This window comes from Salvelinus sp. IW2-2015, linkage group LG4q.1:29, assembly GCF_002910315.2.
Source record: "Salvelinus sp. IW2-2015 linkage group LG4q.1:29, ASM291031v2, whole genome shotgun sequence".
In the NCBI taxonomy this organism is placed as follows: domain Eukaryota; kingdom Metazoa; phylum Chordata; class Actinopteri; order Salmoniformes; family Salmonidae; genus Salvelinus; species Salvelinus sp. IW2-2015.
Genome location: NC_036842.1, coordinates 20987436 through 21010051, shown reverse-complemented (window position 1 = coordinate 21010051; position 22616 = coordinate 20987436). Strand labels below are relative to the sequence as shown.

Below are 22616 nucleotides of genomic sequence, written 5' to 3'. Positions count from 1 at the left end.
TATATTTAACATGAACTCTATGCTACCGGGATGGAGAGTTATATCTGTCACTTTGATATGGGATGATAAGTCAATCTACAGAGAAGGTGGGGAAGCGAGAGAAATCCAGGGAGACACAGTACATGATAGACTGCTAGGTACAATAGGATGAATATAGCAATTGAGCAGCTCACCATCAAATTCAAGGTGTGCATTCTAAATAGAAAAAAGGAGAAAATATAATGCTTTGGATACTTTACAACATATTTCTATAGAGAAGAAATGTGTTACATGTAGTCAACAACCACGTCTCAACATTTAAAGCCTGACATTAACAACAACAACACGTTGCTAGCTGTGTCCAGACGAGGTGTGAACCACACTGTCTATCACATTAAAACCAGCCAGCTGAGCTGTGCAGAGCTCGCCCACTCTCTTCTCCATCTCCTCTGTGAGCGTGTACATGTGGGTGAGCAGGAGTTGAAAATGTCAGAACTCAGAAAGCCTTACCTTAAAATAGCCTGTTTTAGCAAATAGCTGATATTTTCCATGGGCAGTTATCAAGGAGCCGTAGCTGGAGCCTCTCTGGAAGGAGTAACAAGTATCCTTTCTCAGATAAGATACAGTCAGAGAAATGTTCAGGTACACTACAGTTAGGTTCAGTTTGGTTATCATTACATTTACAAATATACAATGTTCACTTAAACAATTCAGTTGAGTTCTTTGCAATAGCTTGAACATTTTATTCATATGTAAGTGCAATGGGTATATTTGCCAGTTAAATGAAGAATTGCTGTGTTCATACGCTAAACCGAATCTCGGGGAGACGTATGTGTAGCAACGGGTGTACACAGAGTGAATGAAAAGGGAGTGAGGGTATTGTATTAAGTGTCAGCATGCACTACACATGTTTAGATAATGCAAATACTGGCAACACATGGCATACTGGAAATAAACTATTATCCCAGGAATTGGACTGAAAGCTTGTAATGAAGAAGGTGTGTGCATGTGCGTGCATGAATGTCTGCACGTGTGTACTGTAAGATTTGGGATTATTTTAACAATCATTTAATATGTGTCTGCCACTGCAAACCCAGCCACCTTCAGTAAACCACCGGGAAGACTTTCAAGAATGTTTAAACTAACAAAGGATTTGGACCGTCTTTCTCTCTTTCTTTGTGTTTCGCTCTCAATGTAAAACATATACTGTATGTACAGACACCAACATGTACCTACAGTTTTAGTACATTCCAATGCCAGTGTTGTTACTGCACATTTTGTGTGCTATTAAACAACAATGATGTCATGAATTGTACCACGGAGACAGATATCTAGTCCTCTGTTGCATATAATAATAATAATAATAGATGTATTTTATATACCACTTTTCATTACAAACAGAATCTCAAAGATGCTTTAAGAACAAAGCAATGAGAGCAGTAGCAGTGATACTGTGGGTCTGTAGAGAGGTTTTAGCAAGATAAACTGCATCTGTTGAGCCTTTTCTTTCCCACTGGCTAAAATGGAATTCTAATCTGCTAGAGAAACAACAACATCTTAATCTCCGATGCACGGCAGTACCAGGACTACTGACCAAATCAAAACAATATTAAGATCAAATTGTGAGGAAATGTTTTAGGCTGCCAACATGTCATGATATGAGATCGCTCTGAACGACTAATAAACAACATAGTACAGGTCATTCATTGGTTTGAACTCTTGAGTTTTGACAGGATATTTCAGAGACAAATGTACCTGTGAGAGGGTGAGACGACTGCCTGCTTTTTTGGAATATTTGTTGGGGCTCTCAAACTGCAGGTCCTCCCACTTTATCCTCCACAGCATTCCAGCCAACTCCTTTTCCAGCTTCAGTTTCCTTCAACAGGAACAGCAGGAGGACACATTAGTAAAAGTGTTTACAACAGAGGCACAGAACTGAAACTCTAGCATGTAGATACATTATGCATACATTGTTGTTATCAGATTGTTCTAACATGATAGAATCATTACTGTTATGATCATTCATCATAATTGAAATTTGCCATTTCAAATGAGATATTAAACTTTTGTCAGTGGTATTTCTTCAGATACTATCTGATAAATGCAGTAAATGAATGATTTGGGTTCAGCAATCTAACACTGACAAAGGGTAAAGTTTGAACTGTCCACAGCTCTATGACAAATTATCAAAATAAAGTTGTGGTATTATGATAATAACTGTAATGATGTAATGTTACAATTCTACCTCCCCAATGTCGATCAAACTGTAAGTTACCAGAACAAAACTAAATACTGTGTGACCAAAAATAGACCACTTAAAAATGTATTGACTTTTTATTTTTAAACACCAGTATAACTAGAAGTCACTCTGAGATGCGAAAAAAAAATATCCAAGTGAATAAACACATCTGGTGCAGATCTCTCAGGACCTGGTGTTTCTCAACATCCCCTCGATTTGCTGCAAAAATTCCATGTTTTTGAAATCCTCAAGCATGGCTTCAATGTTAAGAATGTGAGCGTTTTGAGGGGGAAATCGTTATTAGTTTGATACGTTGAAAATGAAGGGGGAAAAAGAGCCGAGCCCACACATTCCAGGTCAGTCTAAAAGGTGCAAGACACTTCCAGATAGTGCCAGTATATAATTGCAGTGTTTGCATATTGGTGGATTTTACCCCTCTGCTGAGCCACCTATTGAATAATTATTTAACTACATGTACCGTACATGTGACTTGAAAATGTATTCTGGAGAAACAAATAAAACAGCTATTTTCGCTCACATGTACGGTACATGTAGTTAAACAATTATTCATATATTCCTCATTTCCTCTTTCTGCAAGTGCTGCATTTCCACCCACAGTGGCCAATCACCATTCATTCTGATCTTAACTCCCGTCCTCCTTTTGCTGGGTCTTAACATTGAAGACTTGGAGCTGTTCTTGATGTGTATGCACAGGAACCAACTTCCATGGCCCAGCATTCCAGAGAAGCCAGTTCAGAGTAGAAAACATAAGGTACTGGGCATTCAAGTGACTCCTTGTCTAAGTAGGAAACTGTATTAACTGTAGGTATGTCTAAAACAGACATAAATTGTACCCAACATAAGAACTTCAAGATAAGCCTCATCTTAGTAAGTAAGTTTCTGATCAGCTACATTTACTAATCAGCTACTTTTAGTAAATTCATAAACCAGATAAAAACTTGTAAGGCTCTTGGGGTATGTCTCTATGTTTCTATAAGCTTGGCACATCTAACCACTGGGATTTTTGCCCATTCTTCAAGGCAAAACTGCTCCAGCTCCTTCAAGTTGGATGGGTTCCGCTGGTGTACAGCAATCTTTAAGTCATACCACAGATTCTCAATTGGATTGAGGTCTAGGCTTTGACTAGGCCATTCCAAGACATTTAAATGTTTCCCCTTAAACCACTCAAGTGTTGCTTTAGCAGTATGCTGATTGGTTGTTGATTTGTGTAAAGTTATTTGTATATACAGTATATACAGTTGAAGTCGGAAGTTAACATACACCTTAGCCAAATACATTTAAACACAGTTTCACAATTCCTGACATTTAATCCTAGTAAACATTCCCTGTCTTAGGTCAGTTAGGATCACCACTTTATTTTAAGAATGTGAAATGTCAGAATAATAGCAGAGAAAATGATTTATTTCAGTATTTGGTAGCATTGCCTTTAAATTGGTTAACTTGGGTCAAACTTTTCGGGTAGCCTTCCACAAGCTTCCCACAATAAGTTGGGTGAATTTTGGCCCATTCCTCCTGACAGAGCTGGTGTAACTGAGTCAGGTCTGTAGGCCTCCTTGCCCGCACAAGCTTTTTCAGTTCTGCCCACAAATGTTCTATAGGATTGAGGTCAGGGCTTTGTGATGGCCACTCCAATACCTTGACTTTGTTGTCCTTAAGCCATTTTGCCACAACTTTGGAAGTATGCTTGGGGTCATTGTCCAKTTGGAAGACCCATTTGCGACCAAGCTTTAACTTCCTGACTAATATCTTGAGATGTTGCTTCAATATATCCACATAATTTTCCTTCCATGATGCCATCTATTTTGTGAAGTGCACCAGTCCCTCCTGCAGCAAAGCACCCCCACAACATGATGCTGCCACCCCAGTGCTTCACGGTTGGGATGGTGTTCTTCGGCTTGCAAGCCTCCCCCTTTTTCCTCCAAACATAACAATGGTCATTATGGCCGAACAGTTCAGAGGACATTTCTCCAAAAAGCACGATCTTGATCCCCATGCGCAGTTGCTGGCTTTTTTATGGGGGTTTTGGAGCAGTGGCTTCTTCTTTGCTGAGCGGCCATTCAGGTTATGTCGAGATAGGACTCGTTTTACTGTGGATATAGATACTTTTGTACCTGTTTCCTCCAGCATCTTCACAAGGTCCTTTGCTGTTGTTCTGGGTTTGATTTGCACTTTTCACACCAAGTACATTCATCTCTAGGAGACAGAACACATCTCCTTCCTGATAGGTATTTTTTATTCTACTAGGCAAGTCAGTTTAGAACAAATTCTTATTTTCAATGACAGCTTAGGAATAGTGGGTTAACTGCCTTGTTCAGGTGCAGAACAACAGATTTTTACCTTGTCAGCTCGTGGACTCAATCTTGCAACCTTTCGGTTACTAGTCCAACACTTTAACCACTAGGCTACCTGCCACCCCACTGGAATTGTGATACAAGTGAAATAAGTGAAATAATCTGTCTGAAAACAATTGTTGGAAAAATTACTTGTGTCATGCATAAAGTAGATGTCCTAACCAATTGCCAAAACTATAGTTTGTTAAAAATAAATTTGTGGAGTGGTTGAAAAACGAGTTTTAATGACTCCAACCTAAGTGTATGTAAATTTCCGACTTCAACTGTATAAGCTCTCTGGACTGTGCCCGTGTGGAAGAATGGAAATGTCACATTATCGCTAGGGAGTGGTGCAATCTTTTAGGGCAGGAAACACTATTAAACCAATTCTCTCTCCCCCAAAAAGTATTTTTCTATTTAAAGGCCTTCATTTGCAGTCTGGCAGCCGCAGCACCAAAGTGCTCCACACTAGCTCTATTGTTTCATAAATCCCATATGTGAATACCTTTGCTGGACAAACTCTCCATTAAACTACAGAGCCCTATAGTAGGTTCTGCTCAACATCCCCTAACACTTCACCAGGGATGGGGAGTTATAATCCGTTACATGTAAGGGATTACAAAAAAACACTAACTGTCATCGTTACATTACCAGCTAAAATATTGTAATCAGATTACAGATACTTTGAAAAACTAGATGATTACTTCAAGGATGACTTTTAAATTCAGAAAAGATGTTTGCGTAAAAAAATATTTGACACTTCTCTGTTTTCGCAATGACATTCAAATCAGCATTGAAAAAAGGCGCAAGTTTAAGTTTGTTCCACCAGAGCGAGTCTGACCACAAGTCAGAGACCACTATAATGACACACCAAATGTGTTTGATGGATCGCGGGAAAAGAGCAGGAATAGGCTTTGGTAGGCTACAGTCCAAGCTATGTCTTCCAATGGTGCAACTGCTGTCGGCATCCAAAGATGATCCAATTTTAATAAGCGCTTGGAAGTAAGGATGACAGCAGTGGTGTAGTCTACAGCGATATGGATATCACTTATTATTGATATCTACATAGCGCATTGATGTGAATCACACTGCTGCTCACTCATTTAGCTATTTGCGGCTTACGGATTGTGGTTGTTGTGGATGGCTGTTCACAAATTTAAATGTGTATTTGAACCCAATAAAGGTTGAATTCAAGAAGTTTAAGCTGCCTATCAATCATTATTTTTGAAACCAGTGGACAGCCAGTGAAAAATGTGCTCTTGGAACAGCTGCATAGTGCAGATCCCAGCCTAAGGAATAAAAGTATGTGTTTTATTGCTCAATCTAATTCATGCTGATAAAAACAAAATCCATAGTCCTAATGGACACATGCTCAAACTCACACACTTTTGATAGACTTAAAGGGGCAATCTGTAGTTGCTACATCCATTTTTGGACTTATAAATTATATATACGGTAGCAGTAAAAAGTTTGGACATACCTACTCATTCCCAGGGGTTTTCTTTATTTTTACTACTTTCAACATTGTAGAATAATAGTGAAGACATCAAAACTAGGAAATAGCACATATGGAATCATGTAGTAACCAAAAAAGTGTTATACAAATCAAAATATATGTTATATTTGAGATTCTTCAAAGTAGCCACCCTTTGCCTTGATGACAGCTTTGCACTTTTTTGGTTACTACATGACTCCATATGTGCTATTTCATAGTTTTGATGTCTGATGTCTGTGTTATTTCATAGTGTTGATGTCTTCACTATTATTCTACACTGTAGACAATAGTAAAAATAAAGAAAATCCTTGAATGAGTAGGTGTTCTTAAACTTTTGACCGGTGGTGTATATCCATTGATTCTTGAAGAATATAACTTATAAATGGCTCATGAGTTTAGTTCAACTGTCACACTCCACGAGAACCCAAAATAAAAGCTTGTTTTTGTCCAATGTCTGTAAACATTGTAAATGTAAACAAACACTGTATAGCCTCATACCATGGTTAAAACAATAATTTTGATATCATGGATGGTCAGTCCTTGCATCCATAGCTCTGTCTATTAATCTGAGAGTGGCTAAATCCCTTAGCTTTTTACCAAAACAGAGGCGGGGCGACCGTTTTGTTATTGTGTCATCTGTCGATTTGCCCTTTAAACTGCTGCATATTGTCAAGATATCAAAGTGTCACCAACGAAAAGGTAAACAATGGGCCTATAGCAAATGCAGCATATGGCATTCATTTTCCAAATGAAAATAGCCCTCTCAGTAGTTCTCAAAGCATGCCATTCCATGAGCGCAGCATTTATTTTTCAACTCGAATCAATGAGCCCAATCAGTCCTCCATGACAACAAAATCATAAACAACAGAGTAGGGCTGTCTTATAAATCCTTAGTTTTGGGGCTATTCTCAGGTAAAATAATTTGGCTAATCTATACTTCCATATTTCCAAGTCCTATTCTTAAAGATCAAGGGGTATATCATTTATTGTAATGACTGGAATTCTGATAGCCTTTGGTTTTTAATGTAAAGATATAATTTCATTGTATTATTATATGTAGTAGAAAGCGATGGGTTAGAAGAAGCCTACATAACCAACCCATAAAGTAAATGTATCTATATATGGCCAGCTATGTAAACTTCAACATTGATTTATCCTGCAAAAGATTTCGTTCAATTGGTAACATACATTTCTGTCTTCTTCTAATGCCTCTTAAGGAGAAAGTAATCTAAAGGTAACTGAATGTAATCAGATTACGTTACTGAGATTGGGCAATCCAAAAGTTACGTTACTGATTACAATTTTGGACAGGTAACTAGTAACTGTAACAGATTACATTTAGAAAGTAACCTACCCAACCCTGCACTTCACACACATTTAAACCCAGTCAGTCTTCATTAGAAAGCCAAGATGACCCTTCTTTGAATGTTGTAAAATACACATGGAAGGAAATTACACCTTAAATTGTGACGTCTGTGAGAAAATGTGTTCGTTCACAACCCCTATAAGAGAACCCTATATAGTCAAATCATGGAGTTTCATATAAAGCCAATGACCAAAACATAAGTTTCACTCCAAAAATGCAATTCTGCCTATTTCCTGAGGAATACCTAGTATCTAACTAGTATCTAACTGTGAGAAGTAATTATATAGATTTGGTCATTAAAATCCTGGCAAATAGAGGGAGGCCAATTAGTGTTTTGATATTAAACATAACTAATATGAAATATCAGTGTTCCACCTGTGACGGACAACATTAACATCAATATTAGGGGTGACAGTAGATGCATTCATTTACTGCCAAAACTCCATCTGCATGAAGAGCATGTGCAAACATTTACATGTCGCTCTAGATAAGTAAGGGGTGTCAAATGTCCGGACCACGGGTGGTCTAAGTAAAAAATAATATTGGGAAAACTAACTCAACATACTTTAAAATGACTAAAACCAAATCGAAACAGTGTAGAAATGAAAATTGACCTACATTCATACATTTCCTTGACTGTGTCCAGCTCGCTAATAATCACAGAAATTAAAGTTAGACATTCAGGCAGCTTCGGAAATTCCAGAAACGATGGCTTTTTGTACATTTTGACGGCGAGGAAGTATAACCAATTTTCAGAGCAGCCCTCTAGACCTTGTTGAAGATCGAATGCAGCCCGTACATAAACAGGGTTGAGAGTACCAATCATTTCCCCAGCAGATGCACAAGCACATGTGGGTGTTTCTAGCCTCCGCATTTAAAAAGCCAATTATGAAAAACTAGAACTTATTTCCGAAAGCTCACCGGAACTCTATTTCATTTCACAAACAGGTTCATAGCAAAGTTCATAGAATGCGACTGGAGATCAAGCAAAGGTCTCTGTCTACATTCAGTGTAAAGAATAATAACAAAGGAACGTGTTAATTACTATTATGTGAGCGTAACTATGAAGTTGTTCAAATATTTAGGCCAGGTAGTGTAACTGAGTTTACCTTGGGAACTGACATACTTTTCTGCTTAACTTTTCCACCATCACTTGCTGAGTGGTTGCTCCTGGCAACAATCATGTACATTTCATGCTGGCACCTATAATTGTGCTCCTAATAAATCCTCTTTGAAACACATCAATTCTCTCTCTCCCTCTCTCCCTTCCTCCCTCTATCCCTCCCTCTATCCCTCCCTCCCTCCCTCTCCCTCTCCCTCTCTCTCCCCCTCCCTCTACCTCCCTCCAAGATGAAAGATGTTAATTTCACTGCTTGGTCTTCAGAGCACAAGCCTGAATGAACAAAACAACTCACCTGTAAATGAGGAAGCTGGAGATTCCAAAAATGATGAGGGCTAAGCCAGACCCGACAGCTACAATCCCCAGCACTGGAAGATGAGCTGAAAATACAGGGAAGCACAGCAATGTACACATTTCTCCTTTTATTAACATTTCAAGATTTATAATATTTGTTTTCAAAACCAAATGATACTTATTAGAAACAGGCTTCTATTTGAGCCAGGCATCTATTTCCTTAATTCACACAGCTTTTGCTCATTTGCATAGTTAATTGTTTGATTCCAGCATTCACTTCCAGCATTTTAATCAACTTCTTCATTTCCTGCACTAATGTGTCACATTTCTTTTAACTTAGTATGTCAGAATAATTATTCTCCTCTTTAACTGTGCGTTTTTGATAGTTCTTACTTTTGCCACTATAGGGCGATTGGCTGATTTCTGGGGGTTTGTACTCCCGAAGTTGTTGACTGTTTTGTGCTTGCCAGTTAGCTAATAGTTCTCAGCTGTTAGCAGCAGGCGCGCAATAGCCCTGAGACTACCTCGCAGCTCCCCCAGGGCCTGCCGAGACTACCTCGCAGCTCCCCCAGGGTCTGCCGAGACTACTGTGCAGCTCCCCCAGGGCCTGCAGAGACTACCTCGCAGCTCCCCGGGGCCTGCCGAGACTACCTCGCAGCTCCCCCAGGGCCTGCCGAGACTACCTCGCAGCTCCCCCAGGGCCTGCCGAGACTACCTCGCAGCTCCCCCAGGGCCTGCCGCTTAGCCCACAGAGAGAAGCACAAGGTCGAACTTCACTCAACTTTCTAGAGCAGTGGTCACCAACCGGTCGATCGCGATCGACTGGTCGATGTCCAAGGCATTCCAAGTCGATTGCCAAACATTTCTGTAAAAAAACCAATAATAAAGCCTTGTCTTCCTATTTTTTTTATTTGTCTCGGGCTGATGGCAGTAGATACACTTGATTCAGCTGCCTTGCTGTTGCCATTTTGAACCATTTCATATGGTAGAAGGTACAAACTCTGCCTTCCCTCCAGGCCCGGAGAGCAAATCAAGTGCACTATAGGCCTAACGCTGGTCAATCGGGCTACCGTGTCTGCAGTAACGTAGCAGGAAAAAAAGAAAGCTATAGCAAAGTTGATACTGTGAGATTTCAAAACTAGAGAGATACTAGAGATAGATTGTCAAAGAGCGAGTGAGTTCATGTTTAAGTTCTTACTCAGCACTGTCAATACTTTGTATTCAACACTTTTATAAGGCATAAAATGTGTGTTCTTCATATTTCCACTCAGCGCTACAACAAGCACTGCAGCAGTAATGAATGAGTAGGAAAGTGTATCTACAGGCTTGATTTGTTGTTATAATTAGCGGCTTGGGTCTTTTTTAATATCAAGGAATATTTCACTTTCTCTGTTCATAGGAGTAACAACATGAATTACTTAAATGTATGCTCACTCAGCTGCGCCTCACAAGTAATACAACAATGGATCTATTACCGGTGTGTTCATATAGCCTACCTCAAATGTTTTAATAATGCATTGGCAGGGCAATTCAAGCAAAGCCAATATGCGTAGATCATCTATTGGGCCTATAGCTTACTGTACAAACCTCATTGCTTACGTTTAAGTCATGTTAAAAAAATTACTGAGCGGTAGATCTCGGCTTGCATTTTGACTCAGAAGGTGATCTTGCTAACACTATCAACGTTTCCCTTTACTGTGGCAATTGTGATCGAATCAACGCAATATTATCCACTTTCAATGCAACATACCGAAACAAAACTAACTATTCAAGAGATTTGGTTCTAGGTTGTACTTTGATCTAGATTGTGTTTACAGCATGAGCGGTCATAAGTAGATGCGCTTGTTTTGAGATAAAAGCGAGAGCTGCATGTAGCCATGTGTGCACATTTGTTCATATCCTTTACTAGTTAGTTAGTTATTAGCCCAGTTATAGATCATTTGTAGTCAGCAATAAGGGAGTGTTTGCTTCCTGCAAGGGCACAAAATGTTTACATTTCTAGACATATTTGAAAAGCGAGTCAGGTAATGAGCTTTTTTTCTTCTTAAAGGGGCAGTGTTGTATTTTGAGACCGGCTTGAATAAGCTAAGTAGCCAATAGGCAGTGGGTTGCATAATTTGTCTGATTCGCTGTAATAATAGTATGGGAATAATAATGCATTTTATTTTGTAAAGGGATTTCTTGCATCAAACAACACAACAACATTTCCAGTCACCTCCTTGTCTGAAGTACAAGTGGATAAACAGGTTAATGTCAAGTCCTGCATGTTTTTTTTTCAAAAGTCTCATGGAATGTAGGCCTACATTGAACACCACACATTGACTGCTACTGTAGGGTGAATGATACAATTGTTATAGGATGCATTTTCTCCATTGTTTTTGATGGTAGGCCACTCTGGTAGGCCTACATTAGGATCAAATAGCCACAGTAGGCTACTTGGGTACCGCCTCAGTGTTCACAGTAAACGCTCACTCAGTAAACGCGCACTGCATTTTCACAATGTTCAAGTTTGTGCTCAGCAGACCTGAAATATGCTCAGTGCTGATTTTTTTTGAAGGAACATTGGTTAGCAGCCAATGGCTAGCAGTTTCTTACTTGCGATAAAAACGGATGATTGCCATCATTTTTCCAATCATTACTGAATTATTTAATGTAATAAGTCAAACATTAAACCTCGCAAACAATTCATGATATTTTTTAAAAACTTTTATTTAATCAGGGGAGCTCAATTGAGACCAGGGTCTAATTTTCAATGGTTCCCTGAAAACAACATTACATTAGAACATCACAGGCATCATAAACAAATTATTAATGTCAATCAAAACTAATTTATCATCAGGGTTTTCAAAATTCCCTAGTGGCACCAGGGAATCCAAATGTAATGAATGTCGTAAGTGATTCCAAAATGTGTAACTAAAAGCGGATTTACCTAGTTCCGTGGAGACCCGAGGAATCTCAAGAGTTAACCAAACCTGTGAACGGGTTTGGTGTCTTGTGTTTTTATACTTTAACAACGAAGTTAGGTCATTCGGAAGCGTGTATAGTAGAGCTTTGTAAACAAAAATTTAGTAATGAAGTGATCTACGGGACTTTAATAAGGACCAGCCAACCGTTTGACACAGGATGCAGTGATGCGTATTAAAACTATCACCTGTGATAAAGCGAAGGGCACTATGGTTGACGACATCCAGAGGTTTAAGAGTAGTGGCTGCATTCCGATAAATGGTGTCACCGTAGTCAAGAACTGGCAGGAAAGTTGACTGTACAATCTGCCTTCTGCTGTTCAGGGAGAAGGATGATATATTTCTATAAAAGAAGCCAACTTTAAAGCTCATCTGTATGTTTTTAAAACATCAAATTATTATCAATCCAAAACCCCAGATATTTATAGGAGGGAACCTGCTCGATGAAAGAACCAACCAATGCATGAATGTGTAAGCCATCTGAAATATAATTAGAAAACAGCATACATTTAGTTTTCCTGCATTAAGTACCAATTTTTTATTAACAAGGACTTTCTGCAAGGCAACAAAATCAGATTGCAGCTCCAACATAGCCTGGTCAGCCATAGGGGCAATGGCATACATAACAGTGACATCTGCATACAGATGAATGTTGCAGGTTTTTGAAAATAGACCAATATTATTTATATAAATAGTAGAGGACAGGTCCCAAAATCGAGCTCTCAGGGATACTTTTAGTAATATTATGGTAACCTTGTAAATAATTCATTTAGACCAGGCGTTTATTTGAAACTGTCACGCCCTGACCATAGAGAGCTGTTTATTCTCTATGTTGGTTAGGTCGGGGTGTGATTAAGGGTGGGTTATCTAGGGGAATTATATTTCTATGTTGGCCTGGTATGGTTCCCAATCAGAGGCAGCTGTTTATCGTTGTCTCTGATTGGGGATCATATTTAGGTAGCCGTTTCCCCATTGTGCTTTGTGGGATCTTGTCTAGGTATAGTTGCCTGTGAGCACGACTCTGAGCTTCACGTTGCGTTTGTTCGTGGTTTTGTTCTTTAAGTTTCTCTTCTTTAAGTTTCTCTTCCAAATAAAAGGATGGAAACATACCACGCTGCATCTTGGTCCACTCCTTATAACGATCATGACAGAAACAGGCTTTTATCTGCTGAAATGTGTGCCGTTGCCTGGCTATTAAAAGGAACAGGCGGCTATTTGAGACTCACCGTTTCATTGTAGTTTTAGGGTATTCTATATTAGCCAGCACATACAGACATAATATCCACCAGTAACATTTCCTAAAAATAACATATTGTACTTCCACACTAGCCTAAATTAAGCTCACACTAACCTAAATTAAGCTCACACTGGCCTAAATTAAACTCACACTGGTCTAAATTAAACTCACACTGGCCTAAATTAAGCCCACACTGGCCTAAATTAAACTCACACTGGCCAAAATTAAACTCACACTGGCCTAAATTAAGCTCACACTGTCCTAAATTAAACTCACACTGTCCTAAATGAAACTCACACTGGGCTAAATCAAGCTCACACTGGCCTAAATTAAGCTCACACTGGCCTAAATTAAACTCACATTAACCTAAAATAAACTCACACTGTCCTAAATTAAACTCACACTGGCCTAAATTAAGCTCACACTGGCCTAAATTAAGCTCACACTGGCCTAAATTAAACTCACACTGGCCTAAATTAAACTCAACATATATAAATTAAACTCACACTGGCCTAAATTAAACTCACACTGGCCTAAATTAAGCAAACTGGCCTAAAAATGGTGTCTTGAAGATATACAGTGGGGAGAACAAGTATTTGATACACTGACGATTTTGCAGGTTTTCCTACTTACAAAAGCATGTAGAGGTCTGTCATTTTTATCATAGGTACACTTCAACTGTGAGAGACGGAATCTAAAACAAAAATCCAGAAAATCACATTGTATGATTTTTAAGTAATTAATTTGCATTTTATTGCATGACATAAGTATTTGATCACTACCAACCAGTAAGAATTCCGGCTCTCACAGACCTGTTAGTTTTTCTTTAAGAAGCCCTCCTGTTCTCCACTCATTACCGTTATTAACTGCACCTGTTTGAACTCGTTACCTGTATAAAAGACACCTGTCCACACCACTCAATCAAACAGACTCCAACCTCTCCACAATGGCCAAGACCAGAGACTGTGTAAGACATCAGGGATAAATTGTAGACCTGTACAAGGCTGGGATGGGCTACAGGACAATAGGCAAGCAGCTTGGTGAGAAGGCAACAACTGTTGGCACAATTATTAGAAAATGGAAGAAGTTCAAGATGACGGTCAATCACCCTCGGTCTGGGGCTCCATGCAAGATCTCACCTCGTGGGGCATCAATGATCATGAGGAATGTGAGGGATCAGCCCAGAACTACACGGCAGACCTGGTCAATGACCTGAAGAGAGCTGGACCACAGTCTCAAAGAAAACCATTAGTAACACACTACGCCGTCATGGATTAAAATCCTGCAGCGCACGCAAGGTCCCCCTGCTCAAGCCAGCGCATGTCCAGGCCCGTCTGAAGTTTGCCAAAGACCATCTGGATGATCCAGAGGAGGAATGGGAGAAGGTCATGTGTCTGATGAACAAAAAATAGAGCTTTTTGGTCTAAACTCCACTCGCCGTGTTTGGAGGAAGAAGAAGGATGAGTACAACCCCAAGAACACCATTCCCAACCGTGAAGCATGGAGTGGAAACATCATTCTTTGGGGATGCTTTTCTGCAAAGGGACAGGACGAACTGCACCGTATGTGAGGAGAGGATGGATAGGGCCATGTATCGCGAGAATCTTGACCAACAACCTCCTTCCCTCAGTAAGAGCATTGAAGAGGTCGTGGCTGGTCTTCCAGCATGACAACGACCCGAAACACACAGCCAGGCAACTAAGGAGTGGCTCGTAAGAAGCATCTCAAGGTCCTGGAGTGTGCCTAGCAGTCTCCAGACCTGAACCCATAGAAAATCTTTGGAGGGAGCCGAAAGTCCGTATTGCCCAGCGACAGCCCCGAAACCTGAAGATCTGGAGAAGGTCTGTATGGAGGATGGGCCAAAATCCTGCTGCAGTGTGTGCAAACCTGGTCAAGAACTACAGGAAACGTAATGACTCTGTTAATTGCCAAACTAAGGTTCGTTATGCCAAATATTAAGTTCTCCCTTTTCTGATGTATCAAATACTTATGTCATGCAATAAAATGCCAATTAATTACTTAAAAATCATACAATGTGATTTTCTGGATTTTTGTTTTAGATTCCTTCTCTCACAGTTGAAGTGTACCTATGATAAAAATTACAGACCTCTACATGCTTTGTAAGTAGGAAAACCTGCAAAATCGTCAGTGTATCAAATACTTGTTCTCCCCACTGTATGTAACACACCACTTGCTGCATCACCGCAGTTTTTCAAATGTGCCTTTTTCAACCATCCTCCTATAACTGCGTGGCTCCATTACAGTTCTCCTTCCGTCCAACTCATGCTAACTGAGTCAGAAGGTCATTCCTAGACAAGGCAGAATCCTGTTTGCCTCTTAACCTTGTTCAGCAGGCATACTGTAGTATATCATTGTGCATGAGTGTCTCCCTCCTGTCTTCCTCATATACCACTGAGACAGCCAGACTCACAAGTCAGATAATTATTTGTGGATGGACTCTATTTGGAGAGATTGTTACTTCTCATCACTCTCCCCCTCATTCAATATCTATAGATACCATATCAACACATTACAGTGGCCTACCTAAATATTATTTATTAGCTAATGCATGTATATTACTTCATAACAAGTGTTGCTCCTTCTACAGTAGTCACATTTTTTCATCCATATGTTCCTTCCATGAAAAACCATGTTGCACATGAAATAGAATCAACGCAGATAACATGTAGCAGAATTAGTCAAACTGCTGTACTACTATATAAGCACCTGACTTAACTATGAATCACTTGTACAGGAGCCAGCCTACTTTACATACCATCAGCACAGGTGGGGTCATCAAAAGAAAAGACGCACGGTGGGTTATCCAGAGGTGGGCTTCCTTTGGGCCAATGAATCCTCTCCGTTGAGGACCAGATGATCTCTTTGTTAGTTCCATTGTAATGGGCCACAAGCTGCAAAACATCAAGAAAACGCTTATGCAATTTTTACAAATGCGATGGCAGAAATTCCCATGGCCAAATGATACATTCAGAGGGATGAAAATGGAGCATGTTACCTAATTAAAATTAGCTGTTTTTCTCCCACTTCAAATAAGAGCACAAAGCACAGTATTACTCTAATGAGTGCCTGTTTAAATTCACAGTAGCATTAAAGCTGCATATTAAAATAGCTGTTACTCTTGTTCAGTGCCTTTAAAACAAGCCCATCAGTGAAGAAAGCAAATCTTTGGCATGCTTTTTTGGGGCACGTCCATAATAAATAACTATGTGACTAAAATATTCAACATTAACATATACTAATACGTATAGCAAGACACGATATTGTTGACTTAACAGAACTGTCACTTTTCAGACAAATTAGCTGTTTGGAAAAGGTTGTCTGAGAAACGGTGGCCTTTCAGCTCTAGCAATGGGAGGTTTATTGTTTGATGCTATGGGATTTGTCAGCCCAGTCAATAGCTTCCATTTTCACAGAAGGGCATTGTGAAACATGACTCCCATGTCTCTAACCAGCCGCTGGAGAATGTCAATTTAGCCTGCCTCCTTAGTGGAGGGCCAGACAGGCATGTTGGGTCTCATTAATAGCCAGTCTGTGAAGGGAAAGGGCAGCCCCACTCAGAGGGATGTAAAAACAATGCAGGTTGTAACAGTTTGTTGTGGAGCAGGAGGACCACTCAACTCAACCATTTATCAATGGATTCACTAGTTGCTGGTTTCTACAGAACCGTGTCTTTCTAATCAGCTATTTATTCACATCGGGAAGTTTTGGTTAGGTTAGTGGACTCTGATCGATCTGGAACATTTTTGTACTCCAGAGAGCAACTCTGGAACAGTTCAGAGAGTCATGGAAGTGTTTGTAGAGCACAAGACAAGATAAACAAATATCTTCATTTGAATTTGAGGGAAATTTTTGTTTTTTACACATCTTATCATTAAAAGAGTACTGTACTCCAGAATACTGTATCTCCCAAACAGTAATAGCCCTTAGCCTTTGCATGATGTTGAACATTTGCTTTTAATTACATTGATGGCATATTGGCAATTCCCAAGCAAAGCATTGGGATTTCAGCTCCACATAATTCATTATGCGGAGAGGAATTTCGAGGGAAATTGTTGTTACAGTAATTACAGCAACTGTAACATCTGTAACAGATTAGACCGGTCCCCCAAAAGCACTGCTCTCACTCATTACTAGTATTTACTACTGAAATTTCAAATATAAAAACCATAAAGTAAAAAAATATATATTTTGACAACATATATTTTTGTAGTTTAGAAATATACTGTAAATGTCTATGGAAATGTTGGCTAGAGCCATAAACAATAACTATAAATAAGACTGTATAAATCATCTGCATCCCTCATCACCTCTGTGGGATATTGTAAAAGCAGGAATTTGAAAATGAACACTGTTATTGAAAGTTCACATAGGAAAAGACATATTGATAATGCCAAAGGTTTACTTGGAGAACTCTTAATGATTATCTTGTAAATCACACTCAAAACTAACCTAAAAGTACCTTTGTCATAGTGAACATATGGCCATTCGTTAAAGCATATTTGCATGACATCATTACATGCAGTTCAAATCTCATGATGATGCCAAAGTGATCAGTCTATCTGAGCCAATCAGAGCCATGAGCTGCAGTCACCACTACTGTGCATTGTGTGCACTTCAGACCCCAATTCAAACAGTATAAAATAATGGTGCACTGTCTACCACTATGGTAAATTAGCAACAAATGTATTGTGTAATGTTTATAAACTATTGGCCCTTTTTTAAATAGTAATAAGTATCATGACTTTAACACAACTGTACAGTTAACTTGCCAGAAAAACAAAGCATGAAAACAAAATAGCAAGTTGTCTTTCTGTGAGTGGCTTCTAAAATAGAAAAGCTTTAGATGTCTTGCTTAAATTGATCTACCTGCAGAAGTATCACTTACCCCATACTCTCCAGATTCCTGGTTTGTCATTGCCCAGAGGTTAAAATCAGTGTTCCTGGCATTGTTTTTGTCTGTGGTCACAAGTCCTGTAACCCCTTAAACACAGAAAACCTTCACATTTAGACATTTCATATCACTCATAATGCAACAATGGGTTTAACAAATGCAATACCTTTTTCCTTCCCAATTGACACCAAATAGATGAATGCAAAGTCAACTAAAAACATCACCATGATCAACTCATAATATTCACCCCAGAATCGCAGGTTTTGCATCTTCTGTGTGATGCTGATTCCATCGTTCTGGGAGCCCCCCTCAGCTAGCGTGTCCTCCAAGGCCTTAGCATACATCACAAAGCCATCATAGAAGCAGCCAGCGATGAAATCCATCTGAAAGGAATGGAGGTCTGTACATAAGCCAACAAGAGAGTAGTCTTCATGATCTTCATGTCTGAAACAAGTCTGGAACCAACAGGAACCTGAACAGCTTCTACCCCCAAGCCATAAGACTGCTAAATAGTTAACCAAATAGCTACCTGGATTATCTGCATTGACCCTTGTTGCATTTGACTCATCACATATGCTGCTGCTACTGCTTATTATCTATCCTGTTGCCTAGTCACTTTACCACTACCTATATGTACATATCTATCTCAATTACCTTGTGCCCGTGCACATCAACTCGGTACTGGTACCCCGTGTATATAGTCAAGTTATTGTTACTCATTGTGTATCTATTCCTTGTGTTGTTATTTTTCTATTATTTCAAAAATGTTCTCTCTGCATTGCCTGTATGTAAGCATTTCACCTGTTGTTTACGAAGCATGTGACGAATAACATTTGATTGATTGATTGACTTCGTTTACTATTTGCCTGGAATTCTACCTTGACCCCTATAGGCATGGGTCTATGGCTGTCTCTAGTTAAATATCTGTTTGCATACACTTAGTCTGCCAAAAGGCTATACATCTTCACAAAGAAGAGTGAAGTTTTTCATGAATCAAAGAAGTCCATTAATAACTATGCATAAATGATCTGCTTTATGATCTCTCGGGTTCTTTGAAAGATATTTCAAAAACACAGTGCTTTTTTCTAGTGTGGAGAATCCTATCAAAGGTGTTAAAGCCTTTCAACAAATAAACTTTGTGGCTCTGATGCTGAGATGTGGCATGATTTCAAACAACTTACCAGAGAGGGTTCAATGTTCACATCAAAGTCCTTCTGAGCTCTAATGTGGAGCTCATCTTGAAACTGTTTGTACTCTGGATTATCAGGCTCCCTGTATGTTATTACCAACACAGACTGGGAGGAAGAGAGAGACAACAATGAGAAAGTGGAGCATTCCTGGGGAATTACACAGGGACGTAATTTCAACCTCAGTCAATAGGGGACTTCGCTTTGGGACACAACATCGGTAGTCTGTGTATTGCTTGGACTCCCTGAGTTGTGCATCGTTCACTATCAAATAAACATGAATCCAACTTTTGTCCAAACAGCAGATCAGGCAATTCACGTGAGACTTCCTACCACAAAATCTACCACTGTCTACACAGCAGGAATATGGTACGGTTTTGACAAAAGTTGGATTCATATGTTTATTTGATAGCGAGGGACACATTTCACTTCACGTCTGGTGGGTAGAGTTCCTAGAAATTATACATATACCTGGGTTGACAGGAAAGGTTTATTTGGTGTAGTCGCAACCCACCAAAACAATTCACAACTCAGGGAGTCCCAACTAATATACAGACTCTTGATGTTGTGTCCCAAAGCTATACATTCTACAAACACGTCACACAATAATTTGATGCTACGCACTAGCTCAGCACCTGGATTAAACTCTAGTTTCATGTCAAGTCAAACAGCAGTTACCTAGCCAAAGCAATCTAGTACAGCCATCTTTACCTCTGCACAGGTCCCTGCAGCTGCACTCTTCATAAAGCCAGCCAGCCATACAAACCGCCTCCCTCCCCGCTTCCATGCATCATGGTCCTAAAATCAGAACCTAATACCTCTAAACTGCATTTTCCTTTTAATCGGGATTGGAATGATTTTAGTATCCTATTTTAAATTGTTTGTGTTGAGCTGCCATACCCAACTGACGTGCCTGGAATTACACCCAGAGCATCATAAACATGTACCAACTACTGTTTGACAGATTTATAACGGTATGCAGAGTGATTTCCTACTGGGTGGAAATGTCAATGATAAACATTACATTTGAAGTGTATTGTAAACACCAGAAGTAGGATTAATGACGAACAGATGTCTCCTCTTTTATAATCTAAACGGTCTAATTAAAAGTCCATTATGAGTAAACAGCAACAACATTATTTATAGTGAAGAATACATAATCTGCTGTATCCAAATGCACTTAACCTTATTGACATGTCTTGAAGAGAAGGCAAAAACATAGAAGAGCAGCTGTTGTAACTCTGTATATTGCTTATGTTATCCCTAATTTCTAGTTGCACCACTTGTTACAAATGTGCTATTACACTGCAGTTGTGACTTGTTGCATATTGTTTGATTATGTCTGGATGGAAAAGCACACTTTCTGCCAAAGACTCAATATAAGGTCATCACTTGAGTTTTGACTTGTACTGTGCCTTGATATACTGAAATAAGCTTCATCCTGCTGAATGGCTCGACACAGTAATGATCAACAACCCACAACCAACTTCCAAAAGCAATCAACGTTCTATGTGCAGCATATTGCCATTTTACTGAGTTACAGTTCATATGAGGAAATCAGTCAATTGAAAAAAATTAATTAGGGCCTAATCTATGGATTTCACATGACTTGGAATACAGATATGCATCTGTTGGTCAAAGATACCTTACAAGAAATAGGCCTCAGGATCTTGTCACGGTATTTCTGTGCATTTAAATTGCCATCAATAAAATGAATCAATATTAACTATGTATTAGTAAGTCTCTACAAAGTTCTTCAGCTATCTAAAATCCAATCAAAGTGTATTGGTCCCGTGCACAGGATACAGGGTGTAAACAGTACAGTGAAATGTTTACTTGCAAGCTCTCAACAGTGCAGTACACATTTATAAGAAAAAGTACATAATAAGTCATAGAAAAGTAGTAAGAAGAAAAATAGCCATGTTTGGAAATATATACATAATATTAATATACAGTATAGACAATGAAATGTGCTAAAGTGAGTAGTGACATGGTTGAGCAGCTTTGAATGAAATATTAATGTAGCAGCAAATGTTTGCCCGCGTGTGTTGGTGTGTGTGTGTGTTGTGTGTGTTGTGTGTGTGTGTGTGTGTGTGTGTGTGTGTTGTGTGTGTGTGTGTGTGTGTGTGTGTGTGTCGTGTGTGTGATGTAGTGTGTGTGTGTGTGTGTGTGTGTGTGTTTTTCCATCTAGTGTCGTCACTATCTCCATCTACGTGCCCTTCAGGAAGTATTCACACCCCTTGATTTTTGCCACATGTTGTTGTGTTATAAAGTGGGATTAAAATGGATTTAGTTCTCATTTTTGTCAACGATCTACACAAAATACTCAGTGGAAGAAAAATTCTAACATTTATAAAACATTTATGAAAAATAAAATACTAATATCTTGATAAGATAAGTTCAACCCTTGAGTCAATACATTTTTAGAAACACCTTTGGCAGCAATTACAGCTGTGAGTCTTTCTGGGTAAGTCTCTAAGAGCTTTACACACCCGTATTGTACAATATTTCCCTATTATTATTTTTACAATTATTCAAGCTCTGTCAAGTTGGTTGTTGATCATTGCTAGAAAGCCATTTTCAAGTCTTGCCATAGATTTTCAAGCCGATTTAAGTCAAAACTTTAACTAGGCCACTCAAGAACATTCAATGTCATCTTGGTAAGCAACTCCAATGTATATTTGGCCTTGCGTTTTAGGTTATGTCCTGCTGAAAGGTGAATGACTTCCAGTGGCTGTTGGGAAGCAGACTGAACCAGGTTTTCGTCTAGGATTTTGCCTGTGCTGAGCTGTATTCCGTTTCTCTTTTAAAACTCCCTAGTCCTTGCTGATGACAAACATACCCATAACATGATGCATCCACCACTATGCTTGAAAATATGAAGTGGTACTCAGTAATCTTTTGGATTTGCCTGTCATTACACTTTGTATTCAGGACAAAAAGATAATTTCTTTGACACATTTTTTGCAGTATTACTTAAGTGCCTTGTAGCAAACAGGATGCATGCATTGGTATATTTTTTATTCTGTACAGGCTTCCTTCTTTTCACTCTATCCTTTAAGTGGAGTAACTACAATGTTGTTCCATCGTAATTTTTCTGATAATAAAACCGTTTCGTTTCCCTTCCCGCAACTTAGTTAGGAAGAACGCCTGTATCTTTATAGTGACTGTGTGTATTGATACACCATCCAAAGCCTAATTAATAACTTCATCAAACTCAAAGGAATATTCAGCTTTTCATTTTTTTTATATACAGTGGGGAGAACAAGTATTTGATACACTGCCGATTTTGCAGGTTTTCCTACTTACAAAGCATGTAGAGGTCTGTCATTTTTATCATAGGTACACTTCAACTGTGAGAGACGGAATCTAAAACGGCCAAAGTATCCCTGCTTGCAGTGTCGGTGCCAAACTGGTCAAGAACTACAGGAAACGTTAATGATCTCTGTAATTAACAAATAGGTTTCTGTACC

At 39.2% G+C, this 22616-nt stretch overlaps 1 protein-coding gene across 2 annotated transcripts in view; it reads right to left on the bottom strand.

Annotated features, from left to right (window-relative positions):
* LOC111961636 (atrial natriuretic peptide receptor 2) overlaps positions 1 to 22616 on the bottom strand; it is a 60431-nt gene that overhangs the window by 24055 nt on the left and 13760 nt on the right. Inside the window, exons 3-9 of one of the 2 annotated variants that reach the window (XM_023984055.2) lie at positions 19138 to 19251; positions 18204 to 18339; positions 17951 to 18045; positions 15821 to 15956; positions 8846 to 8930; positions 1735 to 1855; positions 490 to 585 (exon numbers count right to left, since the gene is read on the bottom strand). In XM_023984055.2, coding sequence (XP_023839823.1) covers positions 490 to 585; positions 1735 to 1855; positions 8846 to 8930; positions 15821 to 15956; positions 17951 to 18045; positions 18204 to 18339; positions 19138 to 19251 — 783 coding nt within the window. The remainder of the gene's footprint in view (positions 1 to 489; positions 586 to 1734; positions 1856 to 8845; positions 8931 to 15820; positions 15957 to 17950; positions 18046 to 18203; positions 18340 to 19137; positions 19252 to 22616) is intronic. The other variant, XM_023984057.2, reaches the window with a different exon arrangement.